This window comes from Anopheles arabiensis, chromosome 3, assembly GCF_016920715.1.
Source record: "Anopheles arabiensis isolate DONGOLA chromosome 3, AaraD3, whole genome shotgun sequence".
Lineage (NCBI taxonomy): Eukaryota > Metazoa > Arthropoda > Insecta > Diptera > Culicidae > Anopheles > Anopheles arabiensis.
Window position 1 is genome coordinate 25,459,460 of NC_053518.1, and position 12,914 is coordinate 25,472,373.

Sequence of the window (12,914 nt, forward strand, 5' to 3'; positions counted from 1 at the left end):
TCTGCTGCGAGCAAGTGCAAAATCTGCAGAAACTAATTAAGAATAAACTTGTTTTCATAAATCACACACCCTGCCCCGCGTTTGTGATAGTAGCGCATATCACCAAACCACGTCTCCGTGCCAGAACTATTCTCTCCAACGGTGCAGCTGCGTTTAGCAGCGATGTGCTGCTTTGAAGTTGCGCTCGGCCCGCTCGAAATACGGCGAGCAAGATGAAGTTGGATGATTAAGAACGTCTCCAAAGATCTCGTCGCTGCACCCGAAAGCGGACATTCTTTTAATGAAAGTGCTTCCCTTGCCGCCAGGCACACTGATACAACAACGGATGGATTGCCACAACACTGAAGAAGGCGAGTGAGTTGTTTGGAGCGTTGAAAAAACAGCAAACACACACACACACACACACACACACACACACACACACAAAGAGCTTATCAACGTGACAGCACTTTGTGTTTTAAACATTTTTCCTTCACTATTTCGCTCATACAGGGTTTCCCACGATTTATTGGTCAGTTCCCATGATTTATTGGTGCGTTCCCACGATTTTTTGGTCGTATCCTATAGATTTTTGGTTCGTTCCCATATTTTATTGGTATTTTCCAATTGGATATCAATACAATTGGACCAACAAATTCTGGGAAACGACCAAAAAATCGTGGGAACGCACCAAAAAAATATGGGAACCCACCAAAAATTGATGGGAACCAACCAATAAATCGTGGGAAACCCTGTAAACAGCCCACGTGGCAAAAACGAAAGCAAACAAAAAAAAACAAGAAGCGAACAAATCTAAAATTGTCTACCAGCCGGTACTGCTTTACCGCTCAAACTTCACATGTGTAATTCACCCAGAGCAGCATAACAAGCGAAACCGTTTGCCGAGCGAAGTTTTTGGTGCGGGAAAATATTTTCTCTCCCGTTGAGCCGGCACGGAGGAAACAGGAGCTTTTTCCCAGTTTATCACAAAGTGTAATCATTTGCAACTTCGTTGTCACAGATTGTGTACAACTTTTTTGCATCTACACACACACACACATACACCCCTTTTCAGGGCCCTCCGAGGCAAACAGGGGGCTATACACTGTGGAAGAGTTGGGCAAAAAGTTGCGTCTTGTTCCTTTTTTTTGTGTCTCCCAGTCTATACTCACACATGTTCATATCTCACGTGCGCACCATCAGGCTATGGGAAGAAGCGCAAGGCAAGAAGGGTGCTGTGCGTTGGCCGGGAAACCGTTGAAGCCAAGTTTAGAAAGTGTGTGTGTGAGAGAGAGAAAGAGCTAGGGCGAGAAAAAAAGCATCAAGTTGGCCGGAAACATTTTGCATTTTGTTCCGCTTGCGTAACCGGAAAAGTCGTCCTTCAGCACCGCCACACCAGTTCGAAGGGAGAGAGAGCGGGAGAGAATGTTCCGGGAAGGGTTGGAATGAAAGAAGGACACATTGGCGTCGGGACACAATTGCTCACACACACATACACACATACATGTACGCACACACCCGCGCAAACAGTATGGAAAACTTTCACTTGTTGGATTTGCGTAAACAAATCGGTACCGGGTTTGTAAATATTTTAATACTTTTTCCCACTCGGTTGGGCCCAGAGCAGGTGGCGGTGGTGAGTGAGCGTGGAACAACACCCCTGTAGGGCGAAATTGGCGCGATGAAGATTAAATTCGTTCAGTTGACTTTATTTTCCAAAACGGGTTCCGGTATAGAGATGGGAGGTTTGCTCTGTGGATTCACCACATCGGTTGGTTGGGCGAGTTTATTAGATACCGCAGGGAGTGAAATGAGCAACTAGTGAAATGAACAAAATGTTACTAGAACGAGGTGGAATTTATGTTAAAACAGTCCAAAACTATTGTTGGTCAAGCTGCTTCAGCTGCTAATGCAATGGTACAGTTTTGAAGTTGTTTTGAGCTTAATTCGTTTTTGGTATGAATTGGTTGAAGTTCCGTTTCTGTTGAACCTATGATTAAAACTTGTTTAGCTGAAAAAAGTCATTACACATTTTTCAACTGAAAGAATGATTGACAAATCCTACTCTACCACATTTATAGCACAATGTGTACATGACGCTGTTGGTGTATTTAATAACTTTCCATACGATTTTTTCCTTACAAAGCTGTTTGATTGCATGATAGAAATTATTTATGTTAATATCGCATTCTATGCCAAAGGGACAACATTCCAAACTGTTGGATATTGAATGTTGTAACTCTCAGTAACATATAAGTTGTTTAATGTATCACTGTCGTTCTTATATTTCTACACGCCAGCATGGTTTCTTTCCTCGACGCAGTGTTACCACAAACCTGTTGGAATTCGTCTCCAACTGCCACGCAGCCTTTACTTCCGGAGCTCAGATGAATGCAGTATACACTGATCTTAAGGCTGCGTTTGATCGTGTGAACCATCGCTTGCTGTTGGCTAAGCTCGCCCGGATCGGTCTCTCTACTCCGCTGGTGAATTGGTTCAGGTCCTATATCTCTGAACGTAGCTACTACGTACAAATCGATGGTGTCTCCTCTAACGTTTTCGAGAGTTCATCTGGCGTCCCTCAGAGCAGCAACTTGGGACCACTGCTGTTCTCGCTTTTTATTAACGACGTCACACTGGCCATTACGGAAGCAGATTGTCTGCTTTATGCGGATGATGTTAGGCTGTTTCGTATCGTACGGAACACTTCCGACTCTCTTTCTCTGCAGAGATCGATTGATGTTTTCTCTGACTGGTGTATCAACAACGACCTGCTAATTTCTGTTGATAAGTGTACGTCAATGTCTTTCTTTAGAATAGCTAGTCCGATAAGGTATATCTATAGCATATCAGGGACACAACTACCGCGGTGCAATACGGTCAGGGATTTAGGAGTCACCCTGGATCGCAAACTAGATTTAAGACAACATTACTGTGATATTTTAGACAAAGCTAACAAAATGCTAGGATTTATTCGTCGACATTCGAGAGAACTCAATGACCCACACTGCCTGTTAACTCTGTATAAGTCCTATGTTCGTTCCATCCTCGAGTTTAGTTCTACAGTTTGGTGTCCGTTCTCTAGTGTTTGGTCCAATAGAATAGAAGCTGTCCAAAAGAGAGTTACTCGTATTGTCCTACACTTCACTCCGTGGCGTAATGTAACCCCTCGTCTATCGTATCATACTCGTTGTTTGTTGTTTGGTCTGGACACACTTGCTAGGAGACGTGATAATGCCCAAAGTACGTTTTTGTCCAAACTTATTGTCGGTGAGATAGATTCGCCAGAACTACTGGCTAGAGTCAACATAAATGTCCCTCCTAGAGTGTTCCGTAACTACAGACTAATAAGAACTGACCTTACAAGACGTGCATACAGCGAGAACGACCCAATGACTGCGATGGCCCGTAAGTTTAATCAGCGTTACATTTTATTTGACTGGCACCTACCTACTAGATTCTGTTGATCCGTCTTGTCATTGTACACTGCGTTAGTTATTAAAGTTTTAGTTTTAATTCAGTGATAAGGCCGCTTGTTTGGCCAATCACTTAATACAATAAACAATACAACAACAATACAATACAACAATAAGTTAGCCCTTTTTGGCCACATTGAAATCTCTTGACCCTAACATATCGCTGCATGACACTAGTTTATCTTTAACGGAAATAAAAATCACCTTCAAACGTTTTCTTCGAATGAAAATTGAAAAAACTATCTAATTCTAGTAATAATAGCAAGTCAGATAATAGCTCTGGGCGGTCCCGCGGTACAGTACAGCTCAAGGTTATGGGCTCAAACCTAGAATGGACTGTTCCGTAGCAAGGACTGACTATTCGGCTGGGTAGTAATGCATTTAGTCTCGAAAGCCGTTAAAGACCGGCACCTCCGCGCACAACGTTACGCGAAATAGAAGAAGCAAGTCAGAATTTAATTTTGGACTATTAACATAAAATCCAATAAACTCAAGAAACCCAGGTACTTTAAGGATAATAGAGACAAATCACAGTTTTTCTTTAACATTATATTACTGTTTGTTTTAAATTTGTGTTTCATTGCAACGTTGACGAAAACAAGTTTTATTCTCTTCAACACAATAACCAACTTTAACTTGGATATGGTAGCTCAACGTGCCATACGACATTATTCACATTTCGCTTTCCTCCAGTTGTTGTCCGCGTGCCTCCACATTTGTATGGCTCCTCCAGTTATCCAGTTCTCCAAACCTTGCCATAATTTAATCTTACCCAGCTTTACAAAAAATCAAAAATTATGTGCCAATGACATTTTTCCTAACCATCTACTACGCAGACCAAACTATTCACTCTTGTTCCGTTCGTTGCCGCCGCATCTTACTCCCACTGTCTACTCCTACGACGAAAGAACCCCAACAAGCGAAGCCAGCTCGTAAAACGTCAGAAAATACTGTCGATCTAATAAAACTAAACTGCACCGAGGCGGATCACCGTGAATTGTGAGCGATTTGGTAGGCTCCTGTTTGTTGCTACATTGCCTAGCACCGCAGCGCTGTCCACCGAGTTCATCCGGTACGTATTTCCGCACTGGGTTCCGAGGTGGGCGAGGTATTGGTGTGCGTTATAAGACTAATAAAATTTCCAATTTATACAACCGTTGGTAATAAAATAAGGATGTGAAATGGAAGTTTGGTTTTCGCTTTCTCCCAACATGATGCAGGAGAGAATATTGGCAAAAAAAAAAAAATACACAAAGAAGTCTTTAGTATAGTTGGACCTTGAGGGTTGGTCCTTTTTTAGTATTATTTTCTTGTTCCAAATAGGTTTTTCTTTCCGTCAGCAAAGTTGGTGGGATTGTTTTTACTTTCTAGAGGCGTTGCAATCATGCGCAAGGTTTGCAGATGCAGAAGGGAAACTCTCTCTCTCTCTCTCTCTCTCTCTCTCTCTCTCTCGCTTTTTCCCAATAGGGAGTTTTGGGCAAGCTCTCATGCGAGCGAGCATGTTTGTACAAGCAGCCCCGGGTGTGCTGAAAATGTGTGCAGGTACACTAGGGTACACTGCTGGGCGCGATCCAGCACGTTTCGCCGCCTAACCGAGGAAACACCGCCCGGTGACTTACACAGCACGAAACAGGAAACGTAGCGGTGCGATCCATTTCGGGCGAAAGCCGGAAAACCCAAACCCAAACGATCCGGTATAGACAGGGAGATGGATGAGATGGATGGTGAATTCCTGTGCCGTGTTTGTGTGTGTTTGTGCTCTCCCCGGTTTAGCAAACGACGAGTTAACGAGGTGTAGCAGTAACGAATAAAAAAGAAAACCGACCCAAACCCGGTTGATGATGAAAAGCCCGCCCCAAGCTGAAGGTGAGTGTGTGTGTGAAGGGAAGGTAAAATGGGGAAGAAAGTGTAAACACTTTTCCAACTCTCTCACCTTTCTCCCTTCACCCAAACACTCGCTCCTTCTCCGGTCGACGGGGGAAAAAATCAACCCAAAGAAATAGCGGAAATACGTTCATCCGTTCGTGCGCCATCGTAGGTAGGTTTGGTACCACGTTTCGACGCCTCGCCTTGCCTGTAGTTAATCCCAGTGGCTTTCTCCGTCCCGGCAAAGCAAAGGGGCAGGGACAGTGGTGCCAGCTGTGGAACCATAACTATAAATATGAAACGTCACCGGCACACGAACGAACGAACCAAAACCACCCCCGAACGTACCGATAGGTCAGTCTGGCCGGGCACAGCAGGAGCGGGCAGACTTTTCCGCACGGTGAACCGGCGAACGGTAGCGTGGGGCTGCAACGGCAAAGTGTTTATAAAAATCTCTGATATCCGGATTTGCCATTTCCGGTGATAATTTTTCCCCCGTGCGCACGGTGCTCCATCCGAGTGGCCCGGTTGCTCATGCTGGTGGCAGACGGTTGATAAACGGGGGCGCATTCGAAGCCGGGACGGTACGAAGTTGGAGCTGGTTCGGTTTCCGGAGCAGTGGGCCCTGGCAGCTAGTCTGCCGGGGGGAATGAATGAAGAAATGGCCCATGGTGTCTCTCCCGCCAACCGCCGAGGTCGACGAGGAACCAGGAACGGAAGGAAATCATTAAAAGCTTTTCAACACTTCCGCTTAGCCCTTGTGGTCTGGTGGGGTCGGCGTGGAAAGGGAAGCGGTGAATGAAGATACATGATAACGGTGGTTGGCACGTGACTTTATGAAGCCATAAAGTTGGTCCGCGCTAGCTGCTTTCGTTTGCCGCTAACGGTAAGTAATGCGATTCCTGTGCCACTTTCAAATCACACCACGAGTTTGTCCAAGGACACGAAAATGTAATGTAAATGATACGCGCTGTGGAAATGGGAATAGGGTAGGTAGTGGCCGCTTACCTGTGGCGGATATCGTTCCGGCAGTGTGTGCAACGCCTCCCGATAGATGGCCAGCGCGCGCTGCAGCTTTCCCTGATCGGCGTACAGATTGCCGAGCTGTAGCAGCGCACTGATGCGGGCGTTCTCGTGGGCGGCCCGATCGCGCAAACCGGCACCGTCCAGCTTGGTGCCCTCCCGCAGGACGCTGGCCGCTTCCTGGCAGCGGCCGAGCGCTATCAGCGAGGTTCCAAGGTTCAGATAGGCAACTGTAAGAAGGTGAAAAGAGGTAGAAAAATGCAGATTAGTAAAGTTAAGTTGCGCTGCGGGAAGAATTTCGGATTGACAAAATGAGTTGAGATTATAGTGATTAGGTAAAACACATAGGAGAACACACTGGATTTATGACCAAAAATTTGCCTTCCCATCACGATTTTACTCTTTGCAAGTCCATGCATTTGTGTGTTTTTGCTTTCCCTGTGCGGCGGAATATTCGCAATGAATACGAAATGAATATGAACTGTCGTCATCAAGCCAAACGACATCCGTGGTCGGTCCTCAACACTTTCCTTACTAAACGATTTATTTATCTCAAGCACAACTTACCAATGGGCACAAAACAACATTTCCCTGTTGTTTAACAACCATGTGCTTCGTTTCTTAAATACGGCAGGATAATTGGACATCACTCTCGCTGGCATGGAAAACGTGCAATGCCGCTGTCGCAATGAATGAAAAACGACCCTCTTGAGGATGCAAGAAGACGGAAGAATCACAGCTCTATTACGATGCCTTTTCATCCAGTTTCATTTTCATCCAAGCTGTGTGTGTGCGTTATCTGCACACTATCAACTAGCTGCTGCTGCTGGTGGTGGTGGTGCAAATGTTTGACGATGGTTTTGGTTTAATGCAGCATTTGGGTAATGTCCCTGCACAGGTGCTGCTTGTCCCGGCCGTGTGTGTGTGTGTGTGCGCGCGCTAACGTGTGGATGATGTTTGACGTATAGCCGTAAAAAATAAAGAAGAATGCACCATTCCCCATCCATCCATCCATCCACGAGAGCCTTTTAGCGTGATTTTATGACGAGTGAAATCGTAAAAAAACGAGCAGCGCGTGCTTCACACCGTACAGTGCAGAACACTCAGCCTCATTGACACAGCAAGCGGGAAATCTTGAACCGCTCGGCGCTCTCTTGCTCCAGTGGTGGATGGGATCTGGGCTGAAGGATTTCTCGAGTCCCGGCCACCGACAGCCGTCATGTCCCATATCCATTAGGTGTGCGCTAGGGAGCAACCCATGCAGCCGGTACCGTAGGAAGCGGAAGGATGTTCCCGGTAGATAACGCGCAAGCATGATGATACCGTCGTTCGGTGGAACGACAAAAAAGGCCTCCTGCTTTGCGTTGCTTCTGGCCGATCCGGTGCACCGGAGCGGGGTTGTTTTCGTCCACCTTGCTTGCTCGGTTTTTAGCACACTAACCCTGCCCGCCATCCTGTGGCCAGGCGAAAGGCTGAAGCTGCGTTGTGCAAGTGGTGTAATCATAATTACTATGAAATATTAAACGAGGAATGTGGTCGGGCAGGGCAGATTTTCCTTTCATCTTGCGGGGTGTTTTTTGACTGAATAGGTAGAAAGATGGAAAGGCAAACGAGGCTGAAAGACGCTGCTTACGGTAATGGTGGGCAACGTGATACACGGCTACGCTGGCAAGCAGACCAGCGAAAACGGTGTGGATAATCAGAAGGGAAATGATTTGCTCCCGTTTGCAGCAGGAAAAAGCACACAGTGTCAAAGGCATGCTCACGTTTTAGCATCGGTGGGAGTAGTTTTACGATCGTTTCTTTCTTTCCTCAGCCAAATGAGCACAAACACACTCACACAGACAGCAAAAAAGCACTGACAGCGTAAACGAGGTGAGCAAAGTAAGTAAAATCGTTGAAATCAAGCCACACACACACACATAGGGCTGCATGATAAAAGAGCACACAAAGTGTCAAGTGTCTTATGAATATTAGAGCACGTTTTTGATCAACGGTAAACGGTAGCGCTAGAGATGGCAGTGTGGGCTACGAGTACGCGGTGCACCGTGTCATGAGAGGAAGCTTTTGTGTGATTGCTTTTCACAGGAGGTTTTTAAGCCGTCATACGTCTTTTGGTTGACTTTTCTTTTTTAAAGCCGAGCAAAATGAACAAAACTGTATTTGAATGAAAGGCGTCAACGGGTGTCATTAGATTTACAGAGGTGACAAGAGGCCAAATACTTGGGCGTAGTACTGTTTATAACATGATGTCCTACAAAACTACTTTTCTACAAAATGTTTATTGTGTGATTTTAATGATTCTTTTTTTCAATCTTTAGTAATGGCTTAGCTATCAACTGCAATAATACAAAACCCACGTATAACGTATGGCTTAACGTTATAAATGGCAAACAACTGAACTCGGATCAAAAAAGCTATATTTACTTGTTGGCCAATGAAAAAGTATACACTCAGGAGTTGAAATTTAAATACAATTTAGTTAACAGTCCTAACTGTGAAAATTGTGGCTATGTTAAAGACATTCAACCCAAACTATAAGAATGTCGAGAGAGAAAGAGGAACTGGGAACTATTCAATAAAATAGCTCAAAAGCTCAAAATTAGAGTACTGCCGTACGATAGATTGATAAAACCAGACTTTAGAATAAATTTGTATAATATAAATATCTATTGTATAAGGGAATACAATTAATCAAGCTGAAATGAAAAACAACAACCCAAGTAGGAATAATTAAAAATTAACTCCACCCGCATGTAGATAAACAAGGTTTAAAGCAGATACTAAATTTAGTCTTAACAATAAAATAGGTGAGATTTAATATGGCGAGATTTTATATTTAATGATAGAAAGGCAACAATCTATAATTTTGGTGTATAAAATGTTATCTGAATACAAAAAACTAATAAAAAAAGTTCAAAAAGCTTAGCAAACCAAGCCAATTGATGTAAATAAAATTGAATGTACAGATGCTAGGCCCTCTTTTATTCCACTCAAGCTCTCATCATTAGTTGGGTAAGTCGCATGATATCATCATTTGAAACGGATTCTTTTCAAAACTCTTCCAGTACCCAAAAAAAAGTCTTTAGGTACCGTCGAGTCTTGAGCAAACAGAGCGAAGATGGCTCAATGAAAACAAGCAAGCTAGTGGATCATTCAGCACTTCCATGCGTCCATTGTACGCCACCAAACGAACAAAAGCAGTTGACAAACTACGTGCATCATGATTTGTATAGTATTTTGTGGCCCTTTCCAAAAGGCAGCCGGACGAATAAAGAATCGTGAGTCAAGTGAATTTGAACCTCCTTTAGAACGAACCGAGAGAGAGAATGAGGAAAAAAGAAGCACACACCAACAACCATCGTCCGATAGCACCGAGCTTCCCTTACACTGTCAGCCATCCGCACAATGATTGCTAAATGATCTGTGCAAAATGAACACAAAAATGGAATCGAGTTACAGGATGGTGTACCGTCGCCCAAAGACTGATACGCGTTCTCTACTGACGCTTTTCCAGCCAATTGCATCCCGGCTCTGTCTCAGGTTCTACCAAGCCATAGGAACAGGGGAAAAACTAATGCCCTGCGATACACACACGACACGAGCCAGTTAGCTCGCATGGCTAACCTTAAAGACCGTGGCACTGAAACTGAAGCTGCACGCAAGCATTATACGTGTGCGAGTGTGCTCACTACGACTATGTTTGCCTCCCTGCCGCACACCATCGGTACACGATGACAAAGTTCATCGCTTTCAATTTCTTTTTCCCGGCTGGGGAAAAGCGGGTAGAAGAATTCAGCTCGCTTGGCCAAACAAATTCCTTCACTCACTTGTGCAGAAATTCTACTCCCTCAGCACAGCTGTTCAGGTTCTGCGTGTGAGTTTGTGTGTGTATGTGTGCCACCTGTACAGCCACATCCGCAGCGAGTCCGCAAAGCTTATCAGTAAATCTGATCACGTCCCAAACTCGGGTCGTGTGGCCGGAAGTGGGCTGCGCGTCAGGGCGCGCGAGACGACAACCGAAGTCTGGAGTTGCTTAACGATGTCTTGTGAGCGTTGTTTTTCTTTTTTTTTTTTTTTTTGGTTTGCTGTTGCAGCAAGCAAGGCTAGAAGAATGGGGAGGGGGGGGGGAAGGGGAAAAGATGTATGGCTTCGGTGCTGGGGATTGACGCAGCTTTCTTACAAAGTACCGGGCGTCTCCATGACTTTTTAGTGGAGGCTGTTGCTTGAGTCGTTTTTTTCCTCTTCCTTTTGCTTTCTCCAGCCAATCGTTATCAGTTTTGTCATCGGCGAGAAATGGTGCAAAAGGGAAGTAAAAGAAGGTAAAAAAACACCCACCCAACCATGTTACTCGTTGATCACTTGTTCATATTTGCTTTCTTCCTGTGTGTGTGTGCGCGCGCGCGTGTGTGCACGTCCTGTCAAAGAGCTGCTGCCCGAGACACCCCACTCACACCCAGCCCATCATTCAAACACTGGTGCTGCAGTGAAGGCAGCAGACACACATCAGCAGTCGTGCTATCATAAATATTAAAGTCCATCCACGCGCTAGCCCGGGGTCGACTCCTGTCTCCTGTTGGACTACTTTTAGAAGCAAACAAGAAAAAAAACCCTCCGAGAAAGGGGAAAATGGAACGTACGAATTCTCGTTTACTAGCCGTTTATTCAATGCAACTCCGACGTGCTTCTCCCGGGTCCAGCCGATGCACCAGGCTGTCTTTTGTTGGCCTGAATGTTGCGGCCCGGGCAGTGAGCAAAGGGCTGCAAAGTTCAGCCCGTGCCGTAGAGCACATCAGTGCTCCGCTAAAGACCGGCAGCTAGGCTGCCCGGCTGCCCTTACGAGCAGAGTCGCTGCACCGGAATGATTAAATTCCCAACGGTCGCTCCCTGGAAAAACCGTGTCGTCATTCCGTCAAGCTCTCGTTTTTTCTTTCTTCTACTCAGTGCTTAGGGATGCAGCTGGGGGCCTACCCGCCCTCGCGTGGTGGTGCACACATTCGAATGCCGGACACTGTCACATTCGAGCTTTGCTTCGTGCCGTAGCTCTTTCGCAGCATGTTGTGACACTGCAGGGAGAAAACTTCGAGTGAATCACTACAGAAAAAAGGGGGGAAAACATCTCCCTCCCTTCCACCCGTTGTATAGGATCACCAGCAAAGCAAGGGTCAGAAAACCGGACGTGTCCCGTGTCCGAAAGACCACCGTTTGCGCGCGGACCGAACACCGAGGCACATCGAGGCAACATCGGAAAAGCAAAGTTGAATTATCATCTATTTCACAAAATTGGAAGTAATGGTGCGGAAAAATCATTTATATTTTCCCGCGCTTTGCCTCTCTGCCGCAAATACATTTACCCCCTCGAAAGCAAGATGTTTGTGTGTGTGTTGTATGTGTGTTTTCTTTGTTTGTGAGCTAGGAACGAAGTGCTGTCTTTCACCTTCGTTTGAAGATTGTTCGAAAATCATATCACATATGGCGGGCGGATTGTTGACTTGCGGAAAATGCTTGTACAGGAAGTATGCACACATACATACACACACTCATACACCCAAACAACCCTCATAGATTCTACAGCAGCTTTAGCAGTAGGAAACGAAGGAGAAATTAAATTTTGTGGCTCAGCTGAAATTGGAATTATTGCTTGCCAATCATTGCCCACCCCAACGGGAGGTTGAGGGAGTGAGCGCTGGCAGCAAGATGCAAGCAATTTTTATTTCCCAGGGCGTATCGAATTTGAAGCCAGACGTCCGGTTCAAATTCAATCGGTTGGAATCAAGCACGGAAGCATGTGCTGAGGGTGTGATAAAAAATAAATTGCACAATTAGCTTCATAAAAATAACATAACGACGCCGCTGGTGATGATGCTTCACATGGGGAGACAGTGTACAACATACCGAAGTACACACACACATTCTGGGACGAAAATTAAGCATAAGTGAACAGCATTTTCCGGTGGAAATTTTTCGGGCAAACACGTCAAAGTTGTTGCCTCCGTACAAAGTGCAAGCGGGGGAAAAATGTATTGGATGGGAAATTTACCCCTCTCTCTCTCTCTGCCTCTCGCTCTCTGTCTCTCTCTCTGCTCCTCTTAAAAAGTTGTATCTGTACACGAGTAGGGTACATTATGCTGCAACACAACAACACGAAGTAGTGTGCCTTCCACTTAGCCCACTTTTAGATGAATAGTGGTAAGCCCTTTTGTGCTGAATCACACACATTCAAACACACACACAAGAGGACAATAGTTAGTACATTCTCTTACATTAACGACAGTGGAGGGGAAAAATAATTCATACTCACATACTACTACTATACACACACACACACACTCGCTTACAGTAAATTAAGCAGCTTTCAACTTTTCCGGCCATAGTTTGGGGGCTTCCGAAAACAACGCAGCTCGGCAGGAGCAAGTTTTTCCCTTTGCAACGGAAAGCGTTACGTTGCGTTGGTGGAAAATGAAAGAAACAACGAATTGATCCTCACACACACCCACACACATGCAGCAGGACGAGCGTCCTCCAGGTCGATGAATCCTCTTAATGGGAGCTTATCATGTAAAAAAGTTT

General features: G+C 45.3%; 1 protein-coding gene across 3 annotated transcripts in view; it reads right to left on the reverse strand.

The window, feature by feature from the left end:
* Nucleotides 1-12,914, reverse strand: part of LOC120901567 (protein O-mannosyl-transferase TMTC2) — a 157,725-nt gene that overhangs the window by 10,904 nt on the left and 133,907 nt on the right. For all 3 annotated transcript variants that reach the window (XM_040309604.1, XM_040309607.1, XM_040309606.1), the window contains one exon: nucleotides 6,330-6,574. In XM_040309604.1, coding sequence (XP_040165538.1) covers nucleotides 6,330-6,574 — 245 coding nt within the window. The remainder of the gene's footprint in view (nucleotides 1-6,329; nucleotides 6,575-12,914) is intronic.